At 39.7% G+C, this 22,040-nt stretch overlaps 1 protein-coding gene across 5 annotated transcripts in view; it reads left to right on the forward strand.

The window, feature by feature from the left end:
• Positions 1-22,040, forward strand: part of LOC148353766 (glutamate receptor ionotropic, delta-1-like) — a 486,866-nt gene that overhangs the window by 274,185 nt on the left and 190,641 nt on the right. For all 5 annotated transcript variants that reach the window (XM_088351343.1, XM_088351345.1, XM_088351344.1 and 2 more), the window contains one exon: positions 86-370. In XM_088351343.1, the coding sequence (XP_088207469.1) occupies positions 86-370 (285 nt within the window). The remainder of the gene's footprint in view (positions 1-85; positions 371-22,040) is intronic.

A 22,040-nucleotide genomic window follows, 5' to 3' on the forward strand; every position in this document is an offset into this window, starting at 1 on the left:
AATCACCTCACATTTTCCCTATTTGGGTATTTGGAAATACCTTTATCTAATGGACCACATATGTTTTATGTTTCTTCCCTAACAGCATGCGAGCTGATGAACCAGGGTATCCTGGCATTGGTCACCTCCACGGGCTGCGCCGCTGCTAGCGCCTTGCAGTCCCTGACCGACGCAATGCACATCCCGCATCTTTTCATCCAGAGAAACGCAGAAGGCGTCCCTCGTACCGCCTGCCAGTTCAACCCCAGCCCTGATGGCGAGAGCTACACTCTGGCAGCCCGCCCACCCGTGCGCATCTGCGACGTCCTACTGACCCTGGTCTCGGAATTGTATTGGCAGAAGTTTATCGTCTTTTACGAGAGCGACTACGGTAACGTTACTTTGTCTCCTTTGAGTCGGTGTTGAGGGGTAAATTGTATTCCCGAGTTGGTAACATACATAAAACATAAATGCCTGCAGATGTGATGTGTGCTATATATTCAAGCAAAAAACACAATCAGTCTCCAGAATATTAAAGACAAAAAAAAAAACACAATACGTTATTGTTTATGAGCAGTGTTATTTCATACCTATGGAGTCGTCCTTCAGATGCGCATCGCGGTGAATGTGCAAGTTTGTGCCCTACCTACCATATGACCTTTTGAAAATGATGATACATCCAGTTGAGTACCGTATTTTCACGACTATAAGGCGCACCTAAAAGCATGTATTTTTTTTTCAAAAGCTGACCTGAGCCTTATAATACAGTGCGCCTTATATGTGGATCAATATTGAGTCGTAAGGTCTTGCAACTACGGAAACCTGTCGCCGACTAGATTTTCCCCCGTGGGCGAAGTCCGCGGTGTATGCTGAGATATCGGTTCATTTCCCTAACCAATGTGTAAATCATCATTTGAATCGGTCAATATTGGTTGAAGTTATTTGGGGGTAAAGAAGACAGGTCCATTTTAGCATTTAGAGGTTCGCTTAGGCGGGGCAAAACAAAGCCTGCAATTGGCCGAAAAAGATGAATGTGAATCACACCTTAGGTTGCTTTGCGTCATGGAGAAAACATGTTTTACCAGTCTGTATTTGTAAACAGGAATTATGGGGCGTAACAGACAGCTAGCAACAAGCAACGTATATCGAGGCAGATGCTTCACGGATTTTTCTTTTATTTGTCGGCATTTTTGGAGTGTGTAAATATTTTAAAATTTGGGATTTACTACACTCACGAATGTTAGAGGACCATGGTTGCGTATTATTATTGAACGTGAGGGCTGCAAGATGATTTTGTTGCGCTACCCCTGCTTTATATTTTCCCAGGATCTTGTTTCAGACTGATCTTGATGTTTTTGTGTTGAGTCTATTTTTCAATTCAATTCAATTCAAGTATTTATGGTCAGATGCACAGTAAAGAACCACCGTTCCCTCCACAATGGAATTCTTACTTTGCTGTCCGCACAGTTGTCAGCAAAAAAGAAAATAGAAACTAACAAATGGCTGGCATTTCTTGAATTCCAAGAATTTAACCTTCCTAATGATATGTGGAATGACACATTTGGGTGATTGGTGACACCGTACAGACACGTATTTGGTCCTTTGCGAATGTTGAGTGGTTAATAAGTTTGACTGAACTATCTGACTGTTTTGTTGACGTTCCCACTGTAGCGTCTTATAGTCCAGTGCGCCTTATGTATGGAAAATATGTGACCAAAAAAATATTAATTTTAACTTTTAAGCGTGTTTTGCAGTAGTGGCTTTTCAGCATGGTGTTGACTACAGTACCTATGTAGTGTATGTATCCATGCTACCAGTAGTTTATACCATCAGCGAATATTAAGTTTGTTATGATTCTGAGTTTCAGTGTTTCTGGTTTAACTTGATTATTAGGAAAACATCATTGCTTTCGGATCAGCTAACGGTAGACGTCTCAACACGATACGACGTTTCGGCAGAACACCAGAAGTGGCAAACTTTTACCAAAACAGATATATAATGGAGTGGTTTATTCACAGACATAGATTTAAACCCACTTTAATATAGAGCAGCTGTGGTGTAACATATCAGTGTTGAGTCAAAATTTGATGTTGTTTAAATTTGAAGAGATTTTTTATTAAATCAGCAGGCATTTCGAGGGAAGGAAAGCTGTTGTGTAACACATAAAACGGTATTGCTTGTGAGTATGCATAATATTCATGAAGGTGTGTGTTTGGAGGGTTAATAGTTTTATTTGTAATGCTGTGGATTTGAGGTGGAAATAAAGCCCAGTAACTCTCCAAGACTAATCCTTTTGAACATCCTGGGACGACAACAATAAAGAGACTATAACTAATCGTATAATGACTTATGTTATTTGAATAATCGCCAACTGATTTTCATAGTTTATTTTATCATTATACATTCTTCATGAAAGAGGACTGAAATTTGTTTTGCTCATTTCAGAACAAATTTTTATAACCAGCTAATTTTTTTGTTTCATGGATCTGGTGTTGGTGAGATGCAGGCTTGGCATGGTTGGCTGAAGAGAGAGCCTCGCCATAGCAGTAGGCCGGATCTGCAGCTGCCTTCTTTCCCAACCTGATAACAATCCTCAGAGCACCCGCTGGTGATCACCATTTATTTGCACTCATATGACTTTCAATTAATTAAAGTAATGTAACGAGCCACTAAAAGCTAGCTGTAGCCTAGTTTTTGCAGATTTTTTTGGGGTTGGTGAACACATTGACATGTGCGCCTACCTGCCTCGGCTGTTTGTATAACAGCATACACCATGCATCGCGTACACACACAGTCAATCCCACCCAACACACAAAACCTCCCTAACCTGACCCCGTAATAGCATTTGCTATGTGCTGATTCAGAACATAATGCAAAAAATGTTCAAAACAATAACACGAGACACAATTCAATTCAAAATACACGAAGCACTGAACCAGCCATAACTGAAGTTCGAAGTAGCAAGGTGTCTCTGTACACTACTCCGGCTCAATATAAGAATAACTTGCTTTCATGTGACCAACTATGTTTCCATTTTTTGTTGAGGACCCGTAACTTGTAGGATTCCATGATAATGTGTATGAAAAATATTGATCCAATATTATCACTCATCGCTAATCAACCTCACTCAAAAACACGACCAGCATGATTCACGATTGCCCTAAAAGTTTGTTCCACAACTCTACTCCAATGAGTTACACTTTCTGCAGTCTCCTTCCCAGATGTATTTGGAAAACACACCATCTGGTTTGTTCAGTCGGCGCTGTTAAACAACAACAACAAGATAGCATAGGTGGCGCTTATTAGCATCCAGACGAAGAGACAAATCAGAGCCTAATTGGATCATCTGTGGCGCCACAAAAGAGAAGTGCGTCCCAAAAGTGTCTTATGTTCTTCAAGACACTCAACGTTTTAGTTTTCCGCGCTTTCATTACAGGAGACCTGACCTTTCATTGGCCTAACAGTCTAACGGACGTGCACAAACTTTGTATCCGTAGAAGTTCGCAACTGAACGCCACATTGTCGCGCTGTGATTCCATGTCACTATCGAAGTGGGACTGTTGAAGGAGTGCTAAAAACCTTTATCCTTCTTTCGACGTACGGTAACACTAGTGTTGGGCTTGTTACAGGAAAACAGTTATTAGTTAGTTACTAGTTACTTCATTCAGCCTATAGTGCTGACACCAAAAAGTAGTGTGTTACTCTGAAGGTAAGTCACTAAAACTGCTTGAAAATAGCCGGATAATAAAGTAAAATAAAAATAAAACATTGACAACAACCTCTGGAAGGAGTAAGCTATTTCTTGGCTCGTCCAATCTTGAGAACTCCTAAACGAATACTTAGCCGAGACCATCCATATCAATTTTGACCTTGGGCTTTAAACCCCTCAAAGGTCTCCTTCTCCATTCCCGTTTTTTTTTTTTTTCCAGGCATGGTGTATTGCGGGCAGCACAGCGGCGCAGTGGTTAGCGCTTGTGCGGCACAGTTCATGTCATGGGAACCTGTCGTGGGTTCAAATCCAGCTCCAGACTTCCTGTGCGGAGTTTGTATGTTCTCCCCGTGCTTGCGTGGGTTTCCTCCGGGCACTCCGGTTTCCTCCCACATTCCAAAGACATGCATTTCAGGTGAATTGGCCGGTCCAAAATGTCCCTAGGTGTGAATGAGCGAATGAGTTGTCTGTCCCTGTGTGCCCTGCGATTGGCCGGCAACCAGTTCAGGGTGTCCCCTGCCCACTGCCCGGAGATGGCTGGGATGGGCTCCAGCCCCCCCCGCGACCCTAATGAGGATAAAGCGGTACGGTTAATGAGATAAGATGAGATGGTGTATTGCAAAATTTTTTTTGTCAAAATTCAACCTACGTTTACCGTAAATTCTGTGCATATGTTTGCCCAATCGATTTTTGGTTGGTTTGTTGTACCTCTATAAGCCAGCTTCACCCGTACGTCCTGCCTGCAAATATGTAACACATTTTTCATTAGATGGCTGGGATGGGCTCCAGCCCCCCCGCGACCCTAATGAGGATAAGCGGTACGGCTAATGAGAATGAGAGATTTTTCATTATAAAGTGAAAAATAGATGAGGCAACATTGGATCAGAAACCAAGTACTTTGTTGGATGTCATCTTAATGCATATTGAGTATTTTCATACAGCAGTTAAATTGCATTTCATTGTGTGAAAATTGCTATAAAAAATATGGGTTTGGACCAAGATTATCCGCACATCAAATTAAGGTCTCAAAGTGCCCTCTACCGGACATAGGTGCAACTACAAGTTATTTGCAGAATCAAGAGGAAATTCAATGGACTCTCTTTTTTGCATTTAAATAACGTGTTGAGTGCTGCATAAATATCGCAACACAACGAAGCAAGAATTAAATTTAAAGTTGCCAACACTTTTAATCAGCAGTTTGAATTTATTTTATCGATTTGTTGCTGCACCCCTAGTAGAGTTAACAAAATGTCTATCATAATAACGTGTTACAGTACTTGTTACAGAGAAAACTGCATTCCAGGAATTTGCTCCTCTGTAATGGGCTAGTCACGACAGAGGCGACGTGTAAAGATCCGAGGCAGTGCTTGAATATTGTTTCAGCAAGATACTTTGGGTGAATTAAATAGAGTGAAAGTAAACACAATGGCTTTTCAGCTGAAGTTATAGGTCAGGCTTTGGAATACAAACAAACAAGGCTAATTCAAGACTATCATAACAACTATTGTTTTTTTCACCGAAGCATCAAATTAGGATCCTTATCTGTGAGTAGTCAGGGTAGGCACGGAGCTTGCTATCCTTGCAGCACGACTACTAAAGCTTAAATCGCAAGCGCCCGCAGCGAAATACAAGTGGAAAGAAAGGAGGTCAACATTATGTTCTGTTTTTGTTCTTGTTTTTCCTCAATTTACACAGAATGCAAAATGTCCTTGCGGGCAAGCGCTCACTCGCCACGAAGGAAGTCCGAAACTTAAAGATAACTTGGGTGAGCGTTTTGTATCCTAAAAACTGACTTCTCAGGCATGTTCTAGTAGTTCTGCAAAATTGTAAAAATAAATCATGGGAAAACATACAAAACAAATCTGTCACTTTGACTTCAGTTTTGTTCAATGTAAATGATCCATTTTCCGTACCCTCATATATGAACTTCATGTGAACTAATTACTTCAGGTGATGCAACCCAATTATCAGAAATGGCCCAAAATGAAATTGTTATTCAGTTTAGCCTATAGGAATCGTTCTACTCCAGAAAAGAAACTTGTTTCCAATGTTTTTGTATCGGCTTACACCCTCACCCATCACAGATACTTTTTTAAACTAATCGATTATGTATAATTGCACAATATTTATGTCAGGACCAGGACAGGAAGCAGAACCCACTTGCGTATTCAAAGTTTATTGGGGAGAAGAGAAAGGAACGCACACTCGATCCGGAGATCGTCAGTCGCGGGGAGTAGATTGCTCGGAACGAGGAAGTGGTCAAAATTAAACACATCGTGTCGAGAGCAAAACACGAGAAAAAACACAGGAAAAACTGAGATTTTACGTGTCAAAACAGAGTTTCGCAGACGCTCTGACAAAGGCGACTCGCAGGACAGCATTTAAGTAGTGACAGGGAGCAATCTGTCAAGGAGTTTCAGCTGGTAACCTTGACAGAAGCTGGCGCCACACGGCGGGGCCAATTGTGCGCCATGGCAACCGTGACACTTTGGGAATTTAATGAACTATTAGCGCATGTGGAGCACAGTTCTGTGTGTGGGGCTTACATGTTCTCCCCGTGCTTGCGTCGGTTTTCTCCGGGCACTCCGGTTTCCTCCCACATCCCAAAAACATGCATGTCAGGTTAACTGGCCAATCCAAATTGTCCCTAGGTATGAATGAGCAAGTGAGTTATCTGTCTCTGTGTGCCCTGAGACTGTCTGGCAACCAGTTCAGGGTGTCCCCTGCCCACTGCCGAAGATATCTAGAATGGGCTCCAGCACTCCCGCGACCCTACAGAGGATAAGCGGTGCAGATGATGGATGGATGGATAGTTCCTGTGTCCAAACAACACAACAAAACAAAGAGGGACTACGACAAACACAACAAAGTCTTATACATAACTGATATCTGTTGAATTTTGGTCCATGGCCATAATTGTACTGCTGGACCTTTATTCTAGGCCAATCAGACTACAAGGAAAGCAATGAGAAAGAGAAGACCAGTGACTTGCAGTGAGGTTAAAGTATGTTGAGCGAGAGTCAATATTTAATTGGCAGAGCAAGAAATCATCATACAAACAGTTTATTGTCCTACGTCATTATCTTGCTTCTTTTGAATAAAATTTATAGGTGGCAATGACGGGCCATGCATTTTTATACCTATACCTTCAGCAGTGCTATGTCTGAATCAATCCAACCCTCAATAACTATTTTAGGGCTTTAAAACATTTACTGGACAAAAAGCATCAATAATAACCTCAAGGAATAGCACTATTATTTCGTAACATAAACACATTTTACTGAGCAGAATGTCTGTGTGATAACCCTCTGATAACCACATTCAGAGCAGAGGTGTGCACTGAACCAGAATCATTTTTCTCACTATCACCCTCTACCATGAGGCAAGATAATTGTGTGCTTCACTCTGCATTTGCACACACTCCGCACAGTAATCTGTTACAAACTGATGATATTAATAATATCCATAATATCATGCAAAATTCAGCAAATTCTGAAAAATAAACTCCTAAAATAGAGATGTTAAATAAGAAATAACTTTAGCACTGAATATATATATATATATATATATATATATATATATATATATATATATATATATATATATATATATATATATATATATATATATATATATATATATATATATATATATATATATATATATATATATATATATATATATATATATATATAACTATTTAACTATATATATATATATATATATATATATATATATATATATATAACTATTTAATACATGTTTAATGTTTTATTTCCAAAATGAAAGGTGAGGCACAGCCCATCTCTGACGTCACTGGAGGAGACAGAACTCCACCCTCAAGCATGAAAAACATTAAATAAGAATAAATGATTATATTGAACACAAATTGATATATACTTTGTAAAAAAATCAAAACATGCCTTCTTGATAAACCCAAATAAATCCACGACTAATATTTCATCAAGGTACCGTTTTACTGATTGCCGTGGATTATGATCCAATTTCTGTTAATAGGTGTCCTCAAGTAAAACGGAGTCGGCGCTTATCAGCAAGCATCAGCGCCCCCGTCGCGCGCCACGAGTGTGACTAAGTGCATAAAGATGGGATCAATTATTTCAATTTAGTTTTCATCTGACACTTGCAAGTAACACTGCAGTGAACAGACCACCCGAAACAACTCCCTGAGGAATGGGCCACAACGAGCGAGACATTTCACTATTTATGAGCGTGCACAACTTGTGTGACGGACTAATAAATTTATATTAGGAGCCTCTCTACCACGCTTCCCAAATGGTGGGCAACACTAGGAAATTTGGTATTGATCTGATCCGAGTGAAAAACAGTAGTATTGATTGATTCCGATCCAAAATATTTTGCATCGTGATCATTGAAAAAAATCCTTTTCCTCTTGAGTAAGTTGAAAATGTAATTTAACATGGCACAAAAATTTTAAGCACTAAAATGATATTTTTGGTTACTAAATCACGACAGTAATTGCTCGGTTATAGAATACAATAGAATAGAATATACCTTTATTGTCATTGTTACAAAATGGGTTAACATATTGTGACAACGAAATTGGGCATGACACTCCAGTTTCACACATTCATAGTGAGGTAAAAAGCCAAGAAGATAAAGGAACAGAGAAGACAAGGTTATAAAACAAATACTAGTTAATGGTAGGCAGAACCCACTGTGTATTGTAAAAATCTGCAACGTAGAAGCCTGTACCTATTAATTACTCAAGAAAGAACTATTTTAACAGGCTCAAGTATTTGTTCTACCAGATAAAAGTACTGTACTTTCTAGTTTTTGCATATAACTTATGCGCTATCAATCATAAATGTAATAGTAGTCCTATAACAATAAAAATTTTTTCAGTTTCATGGCACAACTCCATGAACTTAGGACCCGTTCCACTTAATTTTACATGATGCCTCCATCATTTGTCCATTATGAATAACTGCATTTACTGTTTGGTTCCGTCCAACAGAAATAACCCGGGAGCGCCAACAGTAACTACCGGTAATTTACATTTACATTGCATCTCGTTGCTCTCTGCAGAGTGAGCTTTTTTGCATGTGTTCATGTAAATAGGTGGTGATGTCACAGTAGCAGTCCACTTTACCACACAAATGACACCTTGTATTGTCCTTTTCTTTGGTTGGAAAAAGACCACACAGTGCATCCTGTTTGCCTATGTCATTTTAATCTAGTAGGGGGATGGATGAATCTGGCTATCCAAAACTCTCCATCCCCTCTCTTTCGCCTGGCTGGCTGGATGAAGCATGCCAACCAGTGGCCAGGTACAGAAAGGGGCTACAGAAGTAGTCATAAAATTGAGCCTGTTAGTCGCCCACTCAGACACAAATTTAGAGTTACAGAGGGTGCTGGGTGAGAGAAAGAAAGAGGAAGGGGTTGCTTGCACTATCTAAGCAGAGAAATGGTTCTTTGAAAATATTGGTGCAAAGTAATCAAACCCAGTATAATAGTATCAATCCAAGAATTGCTTAGTATCGATAATATTGAAACTTAGATCGACCCGCCCAACGCTAATTTCCACCCTAAAAACTGAATCGTCTACAATTATTCCAGCTTGATACCTTTGTATGGTCAATTATTACGGTATTTGTCGGGGGCCTTGACTAGTCAACCTTGGATGACGGGGTGTTTTATTAGCATGCACGCAGACCGCCTTTGGGAGCGAAACGATGCTCAATGTAATGGATCTGAAGAACTCATTCATTTCAGTCCCCGGTAATACATCAGTTAGGGGTCGGGAAAAAAAGGTGCATAAAGCAATTTTACTGCTTTGCCTTTCGTTCACTTTGCTGTTAGAGATGTTAAATAAGAAATAACTTTAGCACTGAATATATATATATATATATATATATATATATATATATATATATATATATATATATATATATATATATATATATATATATATATATATATATATATATATATATATATATATATATATATATGATGTAAATTTTGATACATCATTTGGTAATGTGAGAGTGGGGAGAAATCATCTCTGCAGGAATGCAGCCTGACTCGAGTTTTAGTTATGTATTCGTATTTGTTTTACACACACACATATATATATATATATATATATATATATATATATATATATATATATATATATATATATAAGTGTTTGAAATTTGGACACCCTACTATTTTGCTATTTCTCCCACTTATAAATCATGGAGGGGTCTGAGGTGTTCATCATAGGTGCATGTCCACTGTGAAAGAGATAAACTAAAAAGAAATATCCAGAACTCACAAATACACATCTAAATATATATAACTTTTTTTTTTCTGGAGGCACCACTGTTTTTAAACAATTAAGCTTTTTACGTTTACTTGATTAGATTTGTGTAGAAAAAAAGTTCGACTCCTCAGAAATTAAATTAAGTTCATTATTGATTAGATGGAATTTGATGATTTGATGATATTTATTGAATAGTCGTTTAAAAAATAAAAGATAAGACATTGTTACAGTTACTCAGTCCTTGTTTTTTTTTAAGTACTTTCTTACTTTTACTCAAGTAACTATTTGGATGACTGCTTTGTGCTTCTACTTAAGTAAGATTATTTTAAAGTAACAGTAGTTTTACTTAAGTAAAATCATTGGCTACCCTACCCACCTCTGATCTCGATTACTTTTAGTGTAGTCATGTTAGCACAGCGGAGAATTAGCAGAGGATTAGACATGAGCTTGATTAAACTGTGGTAAGGGGGGAGGCTGAAGGGGGGTACTCTATTTGCTCGAGTCGAGACGTTCGTAAAGGAGGCGACAAACTCAAAAGGAAATCTCCCGCAGCGCCCGAATCATCAGGAAGCTCGCCACGGGCGACACGTGGTGCAAAACAAAACAAGGCACTCGACAAAAGGCGGAGGAGTTGCTTTTGTGAGCCTTCACAATGAGTTATTTGACTCCTTCTCAATTAAGCGCTCGGTCGAGCCGTGAGGTCCATAACGTGCCCAACTAGGTCGTCAAATCATTTTGTGACTGGACAGGAAAGTGCAGGTGACCTTCAACTAATTGGTGTTCTATTAAAACTGCGGAGAGGGTGTAAAACCAGGAACAACTGTCATATAAACGACCCAGGTTAAGAATTTGACACTTTATGGCGTCAGTACTATTCTCACCTAGCAGCCTTCAGATCAGGGACAAAATTAAAAAGAAAATAAACTACTGTTTTTTTTAATTACTGTTGTCCATTATTATCTTAACTGAAGGGTGTCAAACTCATTTTAGTTTAGGGCCACATGGTACGAAATAAAAAAAAAACCTTCTCACGGGAGCCGGACATGTAGATTAATGGCATAAAAATGTGCCATAGCTGTAGGGATTGGGTTATTTCTAATTAATTAAATTATGATTGTCACGCTTGCCAATTGGCCCCGCCCGTTTGGTGCTAGCTGCGGCTCGTTGACTGATTGGCTTCCCTCCTTTTTAAGCTCATTGCTCTCACTCTCTCTTTGTCAGTCCGTCAACGAACCTCTGCTCTGTGTGTTTTGACTCTGTCCGGTTTCCAGCTTGTGTATCCTGTCCGGTATCGTTCCCGTCTATTTTGTGCTGTTCGATATTGATCTCCAGTGATTGGTATCGTTCCCGTCTATGTTGCCCTGGCTGATATCGATCTCCTGCTTGCTATTGGACTACAGTCTTCAGTGACTGGTATCGATCCCGTCTGTCTCGCCCTGCCTGTTAACTTGCTACAATCCCCAGTATCGGGTATCATCCCCGTCTATCTCATCCTTTGTGATGTCAAACTCCTGTCTCCAGTGTCTAGTATCGATCCCGTCAGTCTCGTCCTGTCTGATATCCGTCTCCTGTCTTCTGAGTCCCGTCTGTTCGGTCATATCAGGTATCAACCCCATCTGTTCAGTATCTGCCCGTGTAACTAGTATCGATCTCGTCGGCCTCTGGCTTTCTGTTGTTCCATGCCGACGGCTGCCCTACTTCTTCCGCCCAGCGATCGCCGAAACACTGGCGTTTGTGTTAACGTGCATGACAGCCCCATTTCCCGTAGAATAAAGCTTGTGTGAGAAATGTTATGCATCTGGGTGTTCCCCCTTTTCTGGTTCTGACAATGATTCAGTTGTGGCGGGCCATGCATTTAACACCTAGGCATACTGTAATGCTATGTCTGAATGAACTTGACTATTTTATGGCTCTAAAATATTTAATGATTAAAAAGTATCAATAATAACCTCAAATAATTGCACTCATATTTAGGAATATATCACTCACCCAAAAATATTTTTCATTAGTGCACCAAATCCATACTGCTTTCTTTTTTTTTTCAATTAATAAATAAATTACAAGTTATTCATGTGTTTCAGTTTCATTAAGAAGTTATTTTCTATTACCATCGAAGCTAATACTGCAAATCAAGCCTGTCCTGTCATTTTTATTCAATACAGGGCTCAACAGGAATGGACACAGGTATATTTTTCATCACCTTTTAGTCGTGATATTTCCGTTACCGCCGCCTTGGCATTTACGGTTTGGGAAATTGTAACGGATCCTTAGGCCCGCTTAAACACTGCAGCTCCGCCAGTTGGAATTCTGATTGGCTAAAGCAACTGTAACCTCAGTGGAACTGTTAGAATCTAGGCTTAAAACCAACTTAGATTCTATTGTTTATCAATGACCCATAGTTCAGGTTGACAATATCTGTGTAATATTTGTTACTGCAATATTTGTTGCAGCCTGGTCATCCTGGAAGGGGGATTACCTCATGTGCATTCCCTTCTCAAGGTTTCTTCATTTTCCTCGTGTTGAGGTTTTTGAGTGTTTCCCTGCCCTCATGTAGGTTTTACATCAGGGGATGGTGTAATAATAGTCTGTATTTTGCAGTAATCTGTACAGCCCTTTGAGACCCCTTGTGATTAAGGGCTATACAAATAAACTTGAATTGACTTATTTTGTGCCATGGGGCCTGCAAAACTGATTGTGAAGGCCTCCAGGGAGATTTCTGATCCTGGCAACAAGTAATGGCTAAAATGTGATGGATTAAATGCTTGGATATGAAAGCAAACGTTTGGAAGCAGCACATCCAGGTCAAAGCAATGAAAAGAACATGGCAATTTGGTAATATTTAATAGGTATTCATGGACTAAATACAGTTAACAACACATGATTCAAATACTTTTTGACCCAGCAGAGAAGGCCTTGAAGGCCCTGACGGTATTTTTTCCTCAATATTGTTTCTTTCACGAATAATTATTCTCTTGTAGGGTTTATTAACTGTGCATTTGTAAAAAGGAAAAAAAAAGAAAAGAAAATGTGCTGACGTTGAAGGGTGAACGCACAATCTAAATATAGATATTACCAATACAACACAAGTACTTAAAGAAAAACAGGAAGTGCACCGTGGTATGATCTTTTTTCAACTACAGAAAAGGACAATGCCAGGTGTTTGTCAGAACCAGAACAAGAAACAGGACCCACTCGTGTAACATTACTCACAGTTTCATTAGGGAGAAGGGAAAGGAGCGCGCATACGATCCGGAGATCAACGGTGAGTGATGGCCGTGTCGGGAACGGAAAAAAGTTGAAAACCAGGAGAGGAGAATAGACGTGGTCAAGTTAAAAAAAAAATGGATCGTTATTCGGGCAGACATGGTCTTGCTTAAAACAGATTGTAGCGGGAGAAAAACAGGAGCAAAAACACAGTTCAGGTGAAAAGGGGCTTGCCGTGTAAAAACGGAAATTCGCAGACTGACCGACAAAAGGGGTTTGTCAGGACAGAGTTTAAATACTGACCGAGAGCCAATCTGTGTATAAGCTTCAGCTGGCGCCCAATGGCAACCATGACAGTGTCATTTGTGTGGCAAAGCTACCTGCTACTGTTCCAACACTACAAATTGACATAAACACATGGGAAAAAAAGAGAGCACAGCCAATTAGAGAGAATTGACCTTTCGTTTGCATTACTGGCTTTATTTTCAAAATGTGCAATGGAATAAACTTTACTTCTATAGTTGACATGGTTATGCAGTATTTATAATTTTGTTACTTTGCTACTTGTTGTTTGATTTTTTGTGTATAGTTTCAAAACTGTTGTAGTAAAATTATTATTTAGTAGTTATTTATTTAAAAAAAAACGTTTATTTTCCGAAATATTCATGTTAACACAAGGAGTAAATGGTTCAATTATTCAATGATCATGTATTTTTGAACCAGTATTGGTCAATACTACCATCAATTTACTTGGATCGGATCAATACCAACATTCCCAGTATTTAGATAGATAGATAGATAGATGGATAGATGGATAGATGGATAGATAGATAGATAGATAGATAGATAGATAGATAGATAGATAGATAGATAGATAGATAGATAGATAGATAGATAGATAGATAGATAGATAGATGGATGGATGGATGGATGGATGGATGGATGGATGGATGGATGGATGGATGGATGGATGGATGGATGGATGGATGGATGGATGGATGGATGGATGGATGGAAGGATGGATGGATGGATGGATGGATGGATGGATGGATGGATCGATGGACAGACAGACAGACAGACAGATAGATACTTTATTCATCCCCGCAGGTAAATTCATATTTCCAGCAGCATCCCTTCGCTGAGAACTATTTAATAATAAAGCAAAAGGAATGCAATATACAAATACCCAATGTGACGTGCTAATAGCCACTGTAGCGTGTTGTATAGAGTATTTAAATAGTGCTACATAAAATACACACTGCAATAAAAGTACGGTACTATGCAATGTAGGGGGTGTGGTTTAATGTGGGCCTTTACTCTGCCGGGTGGAGTTAAAGAGCCTCATGGCATGAGGAAGAAAATATCTCTTCAGTCCGTCCCAATCCTAGTGTGTTGAGTGTTATAGCTCACTAGTAGTAAAGCCAAGCCAAAATCCTATTCATTTGTTGTATTGTTCAACATTTGAAGTTGATAATCACCGACTCTCTATTAAAACTGCTTTGAAACCATTCTTTGCAGAAGAACAGTGCAAAATTCACCCCAGAGCGAACACCTCCCCACCAATTAGTGCAAGTACTTGATTTAAGTTATTACTACCAAGGGTGGCACACCACTTATGCAGTTCAAGGGGCAATTACTTTTCCATGTAGAGCCTGATGGGCTTGGATACCATTTAAAACAGCATGCTATATTTAATGTTATGAGTTAATAAACTTGTTTTGATGATCTAAGATATTTAAATGTGATATACAAAATGACATTTGAAATGGTCTTGAGGTCATTACCTTTATCAGGGGCTCATGTGCACTCGTTATGTATACAGTCTATATCCATACAATATATATATATATATATATATATATATATATATATATATATATATATATATATTTACTGATTATGTATATCATCGTGGGTGCATGTCCACTGTGGGGGGAAGAACTAAATCACATGTTTAAGGTGGTTATCTGCATAAAGACACCTGTCCACCCCATACAATCAGTAAGACTTCAATTTGTAACATGGCAAAGACCAAAGACAAAATTGTACACAAATACCTTGAAAGGGCTACGGAGCTATTGCCAAGCCGTTTGGTGAAAAAAGGTCCACTGTTGGAGCAATCATTAGAAAAGGGAAGGAGCTAAAAATGATGATTAATCTCCATCGAAGTGGAGCCCCATGCAAGATATTACGTCGTGGGGTCTCGATGATTTTAGGAAAGGTGAGGAATGAGGCTGGAACTACATGACATAAGTTGGTCAATGACCTGAAAATGGCTGGGACCACCGCTTACAAGGTTACTGCAGGTAATACACTAAGACGTCATGATTTAAAATCATGCATGGTACGAAAGGATCCCCTGCTTAAACCAGCACATATCAAGGCCAGTCTTTGGTTTGTATATGACCATTTGGATGATACAGAGGAGTCTCGGGAGAAAGTTTTGTTGTCAGATGAGACCAAAATAGAACTTTTTGGTCATAATTCCTCTAGGCGTGTTTGGAGGAAGAAGAATGAAGATTACAATCCCAAAACCCACCATCACTACTATGAAGCATGGGCCTACCTTGCTTTTGGGGGTGTTTTTCTACATATGGTATATTAAAAACTTGTCGTATTTAACATTTTCAATCATACAATATATTGAATATTCATGAAGAAGCAACCACCCCAATCGTACACCCCTCTAAAATACCAAATAAAAAAAACTATGTTTTTAGGTTGGCACATTCCCAAGCATGCCCAATGGAAATAGTATTTACCGTCTCTGGCATGAAACTTTTTTTTTTAAATTTAAGCAAAAATAGTATATGGTTTTGCCATGTTTTAAAGGCAGGTGGATCCAAGGACTTCCACAAATGTAGTCTCCTCCTATGATCTATCAAAGATGCGAAGTCTAAATCTTTAACCTGAATAACAGTTGTGGAGAGATTCTCAGGGGGCCTGCACAAAATGGCCAATCATAGTTTGTGAATCCGTGGATATTTTCCCACAGCTGCTAGATGACCACGGTTTTGACAACTTGAAATATTATTTTTTAAAGCAAGAGCTTTACCAACACTTGATTTATCCTACTGGGCCTGCAGAAGTGATTGTGAAAGCACCTATGTAGATTTCTGACCCTGGCAAAACAGAATGGGTAAAGTGTGATTGGTTAAATGCTTGAATAGGAAAGCAAACATCTGGAAGCAGTGGGACCAGGGAAAAAGCAATGAAAGGAGCTGGCGGACAATTTGGAATCATTTAATAACTATTCATGCCAAAAATCTAGTTAACACCACATAATTCAGATACTTTTTGGACCAGCAGAAAAGGCCTTGAAGTAGATGTAATAACCGAAATGAAGAACCTATATTTCCTCCCTAGCCATTAGAAATTTAAGACTTAACAATTTAAGCTTTAAAAAACAATTATTCCCTTTAGATTTTTGGAAAACAAAATGGTGCCTTGGCTTAGAAAAGGTTGATAAATGCTGGTCTCGATCACAGCAAATTCCTTCCCAAGTCCCACCCGCAGCGCCGTTTGTTGATCTTCAAGAAAAGAGTGACAATATTGTGCAGGTGGAAGTGGCATTATTGTTGTAAGAGTCTGTAAGACGGCTTAAGAAGACTCATCAGTGCGTTGAGTAAACACAGGCTTATAGCATAGCCCTGTCCCAGGCTTTTACGCTCGGATTGTGACGCATCTTGATAGCTGGCTAAAAACCTCTGAGCCCTTTCATCATGATATGCTTGGTGGCGCACCGCTGCATTCTGGGAAAGGAGCCCCTGCAAGCAATTCAGCGAGACGCCCGCAAACATGTTAGGGTAGTTTCACGCTCTTGCCATTGCACACTGACACCGCCTGCCAAAATACCAAATTTAAAAATTTACATTAGGAATCCTCCTGACGACTCCTTCCAGAGGTGTTCCGGGCTTATCCCAATGGCAAGAGGCCCCAGGGGTGACCCAGGACACACTGGAGAGACTATGTCTCTAGGCTGTCCGGGGAACTTCCGTGGATCCCTTTGGATGAGCTGGATGAAGTAGGGGTAGGGAGGTCTGGGCTTCCCTGCTGAGGCTGCTGCCCCTGCGACCCGACCCTGGATAAGCGAAAGAAAATTGATGAATGGATGGATAGATGGATGAGAGATTTACAAGAAAATTTGCCCTTTTAGTCAATGGACGAGACAAGTCGGCTGGTAGAAAGTGCGGCACCCGCTGCGCTCCGTGCTTGACTGCCGATCACTTCACTAGCTAAGTCATCGTGTCCAGATCAACAAAGCAGCTGTCATGCAAGGGAGGAAAAAGACAATCTTCTCATGACTTCATCACTGCCAGTTTGATGAGAAGCTTACGATGGGCTGGCTGTTTAACCCCTAAATATGCAACTGGATTTAGTTTTTGGTCTGTAACACGGGTCTCCAAATGTTTTGAAGCTGAACGATACTGTTTAGTTACTGATTAGCGAGAAGGGCTACCGATTTGATTTGGGTTTCCAAAATAATAATAATAATAATGATAATAATAAGATGAAGACTGATAGTAACTATGCTATTACTATTTTAATACTATGTTATTATTGGGGATAATTAAAAAAACAGAGGCACAGTTCTGAGGTCAGGGGCACAGTTCTGAGGTCATGGGTTCAAATCCATCCATCAACCTTCCTGTGCAGAGTTTGTATGTTCTCCCCGTGCTTGCGTGGGTTTCCTCGGGGCACTCCGGTTTCCTCACACATTCCAAAAACATGTATCTCAGGTTAATTGGCCAGTCCAAATTGTCCCTCTGTGTGAATGAGCGAGTGAATTGTCTGTCCCGGTGTGCCCTGCGACAGGCTGGCAACCAGTTCAGGATGTCCCCTGCCCACTGCCCGAAGATGGCTGGGATGGGCTCCAGCACCCCCGCGACCCTACTGAGTATAAGCGGTACGGATAAAAGATGGATTAAAAAAACAAACGCACAAAACTGTGAAAACATATTGCTCTTTTTGTTGTTGCCAAAAATTAGAGTAAAATTAAAATATACATATACATATACACACTTTGTGAATTATATTGGGTATTTTTATAACTGTCATGATTTGCCCATTGCCCTCACCTGTTCCCGCTCGTTTGGCTCCAGCTGCTGCTCGTTTTGTGATTGGTTTACCTCCTCCTTAAACTCAGTACTCTCATTCACTACTGGTCGGTCCACCAGCGACCCTCCGCACTTGCAAGGCAAGGTTTTTTCGACTCTGGCTCCGGTTCTGTTCCCGACCTGTCCTGTATCATGTATCCTGTATCCTGTATCGATCTCCTGTCCCTGGCTTCCCGATCCTCTCCAATTACCTGACCTGTTCAGATCTCTGAGCACGCTACAATCTCCCGTCCCGGCTGCCCGACTTGTTTCTACCAACCGACCACGCTCCGATCTCCCATCCCAGCAGCTCGACTCATTTCCGCCCTCCGATCACGCTCCGATCTTGTGGGCTTCCTGCTTCTCCTGCCCAGCGATCGCCGAATCGCTGGCATTTGTTTTCCCGCGCCTGACTTCTTCGCATCCGCAATAAAGATTAGTGTGAAACTTGACGGGTTTGGGTCTACCATCTGTTTGAGTTCTGACAATAGCACTGCTGCCAAATGTGATTGCACTTATTTCCATTGTACTATTTTTACTATGCCCGATTATTCATTGCATTATTATAAGTTTTTTTTAATTATTATTATAATTACTATCATGTAGGACAGTTTTTCTCTTTTTGCTTCAAAGTCTCTATATTACATAGTTTATCCCAGAGTGCCATGTCTAATCTCGTTCACAACGTTGATATCAATTACAATAAAGACAATTCCAAATCTAATCTTAATTCTAATTTGAATTATTGAAGGTTGAAATAGGCTCAGTCAAACAATAAAGAGATAGAGAATCAAAATGGTATTTTTATTCAGGTTGTCTTAATTGGCACCACGTTGGAGACCCTTGGTGTAGTGCAACTAAAACAGCGTGCTGAAAAACGTAACAAATAGTACAAACTACAGAAACTCAAAGTGAACAAACTGTACCATTTTCTTCTCATTTTTGGGCCAGCCTTTCACTTTATTTTGGATAACCCATTTGAGCAAGGAGGTGGACAATTTTGTCAGGTTTCATGAGGTGAGGCAAATGTTATGTAAAATGAATGCAGATTACTCAACCTAAGAGTATATTAACACATGTTTACGTCATATTTCATATATTTCTACTTATTGTTTGAATAAATATTGTAATTTTTAATGAATGAGGAGGCGCTTAATAATATATTTTACCTTTAAACTTTCATACTAAGGGGCAGGTCTCAAACCTTCATCCCATGGGCCGCAATTGGTCCCGAGGTTGCGATTCTGAGACCCCGAATGATCCATATTGCACGACGAGGACTAGTTGTTTATCTCAATGTTCCCTCCTATTGATTCTGAATTAGTCCACCGTACCCTCCACCCCTCTCCCTTAGACTACCCCGATTGTCTCCTTCTCACCCATGACCCTAATGATGATAAGTGCTGTAAAAAAATGATGACAATTCCATGGCTGACTGCACCTTGGATTGGTTGCCAGTCAATCAGAAAGCAGGCATAGAATCAGACAAGCGTTCACACTGGCTGTATGTTCAATGACCTGGAATCGATCCCAATTTGGCCGCTGGGGAGCTCTCACACACTATTCCCAGTGCGGGAACTGATTTTTTTGGGTGTTTATTCTGAAACGTTCACTGACATTATCTCATTCGGAGATAATAGTACCGGTCATATTTCATACTGTAAGCCCATTTGAAATCCTTAGTAGAGGTCTTACAGCTACATTTTTAAAATTACTTTAATCCATTTTTCAATTTCACATAACTAATTTAGCCGGGATTAAATTAAAACAGGCTACAAACACGACCTCTGAGTCTCCTCGTGCCTTTAATACAAATACAAATGGAATTACATGAGAGCATTGTGTCAAACATGCCGCCCATGGGCCGGATCAGTTTTAATCTCGCCCGAGATACAACACTGAGAGTAGCGCAAGGGTATAAAAAATGGCTACACCTTTAAATGTTTTTAAAATCCTTCCTTTTTCACTTTTTCTCCTTCTTCCTTATTTCTCACATTTTGTATTTCTTTCGCCTCTCAGTTTCTCTCTCTTTTTCTCGTTTTCCCTCGTTTTCACCTCTCTCTGTCTCTCTCACGTTCTCCTTTTTTCTCTCTTTCCTCTCTTTTCCTCTTTGTTTCTCTTTTAATGTATTTATTTATCTCTCTCTTGTTTTCCCTCAATGCCCCTCTCTCTAGCCCTCTTTATGCTTTCCCTCCCTTCATCTTTCTCTCTCGTGATATATTCATTTTTTGACTTCCTTTCACTCACACTCTTTTTCTCTCTTCCCTCTCATTTTGCTTTTCTTTCTCTATTCCTCCATTTTCTCTCTTGTTATTGTTATTTCTCTCCCTCTCTTCACTTCTTCCTTTCTTTCTCTCCCTTTATTTATCCCCCTTGTTTTCTCTCTCATGCTTCCTCTATTTCACTCTCTTTCTTTCTCTCTCTCTGACTTTTTTCTCTCTTTCTTTATCTCTATTCTTTTACTATTTGTTTTACTAATTTTCTGTCTATCTTCCTCTTCTCTCTCATATCTTTTCTGCTTTTTATGTATTTTCGTCCTTTTCTTTCACTGTCATTTTCTTTCTCTTTTCTGTACATTCCCACTTTTTTTCTCTTTGTTTTTATCGCTCGTTCTCATTATTTTTCTTGCTCTTTTTGTCATATTTTCATCTTCTCTCTCTTTCTTTCTCTCTCTCCCTCTCTGTTTATTTCTTTCTTTTTAATCAACGAATCCGGATGGACGGGCCGGGCTAAAAAGATCGGACCGTATTTTGCCCACCTCTGCACTAGAGTAAAAAGAAAAAAAATCCTGGAAGAGTATTTTAAAAAAACTAATCACAACTCCACATTGTTTGTTTGCTTCCCATGTCCTATTTATAAACTACCTCCCTTGTTTATAGAGACTGCAATACGGTAAGCAAAACACCTACACTCGTAAAACACAGTCCCTGCCTGTTTCTGCTTGGGGGAGGTAATAAGATACTGAAGGAGCTCTTGTAAAATTTGGCAATATGTCCATTGAGAGAAACAATGTAGGTGTAGTGGTAATTCGTCACGTCACATTTAACTTTACACTGTGTGGGTTTTGTGTACAAGAAACACCTTTTGACTGAAAACAGATCACAACGTGTTACAAAGACAAATAATTTGTGCCGCCAAAGTCGATTAATTTCAGTCATCCGGTGGCGGCTGAGGGAATTGCCATTAGATTACAAATCATATTTGTGGTTCGTCCAAGGTAATATCTGTTCAGTTCTAAGTAGCACAATGGAGTGTGATCATATCATTTTTTAGAATGATTCCAAGTTTGCAAACACTTCAGTTGAATATTTTGCCCAAAACATCGGACCATTTAACCTGGTCGTGGCAGATTTTTTTTTCCACTGAGCCACAATTTGAGTTTTGCTTTGTAAGAGTGTTTATTCCTGTGTTTTTTCTCAATCTTTTGGCACGGACAGCCTTGAGGCAACAAACGCACCATTACATTGTTCCGGCAGTTGGACCAGGTCACAAAAATTCATTGGAAGTTAATTTGCATATCCGACCCTGAGCAGCCTAACATTAATTCAATTAGCACAGGGGCAGTCCTGCAGTTTAATGGTATTAATATTTCTGTGACGCATCGCATCGCATCCACTACACAGTATTATCTCCAGAAAGAAGAGCAGTTTCAGCGACAGACAGCTGTCACTGTCTTGTACTACGGACAGACTGAAGACATCTTTTCTTCCTCATACCATGAGGCTATTTAACTCTACCCGGCAGAGTAAAAGCCCACAGTAAA

Source organism: Urocampus carinirostris, chromosome 13, assembly GCF_059441175.1.
Source record: "Urocampus carinirostris isolate Australia breed hairy pipefish chromosome 13, RoL_Ucar_1.0, whole genome shotgun sequence".
NCBI classification, from domain to species: domain Eukaryota; kingdom Metazoa; phylum Chordata; class Actinopteri; order Syngnathiformes; family Syngnathidae; genus Urocampus; species Urocampus carinirostris.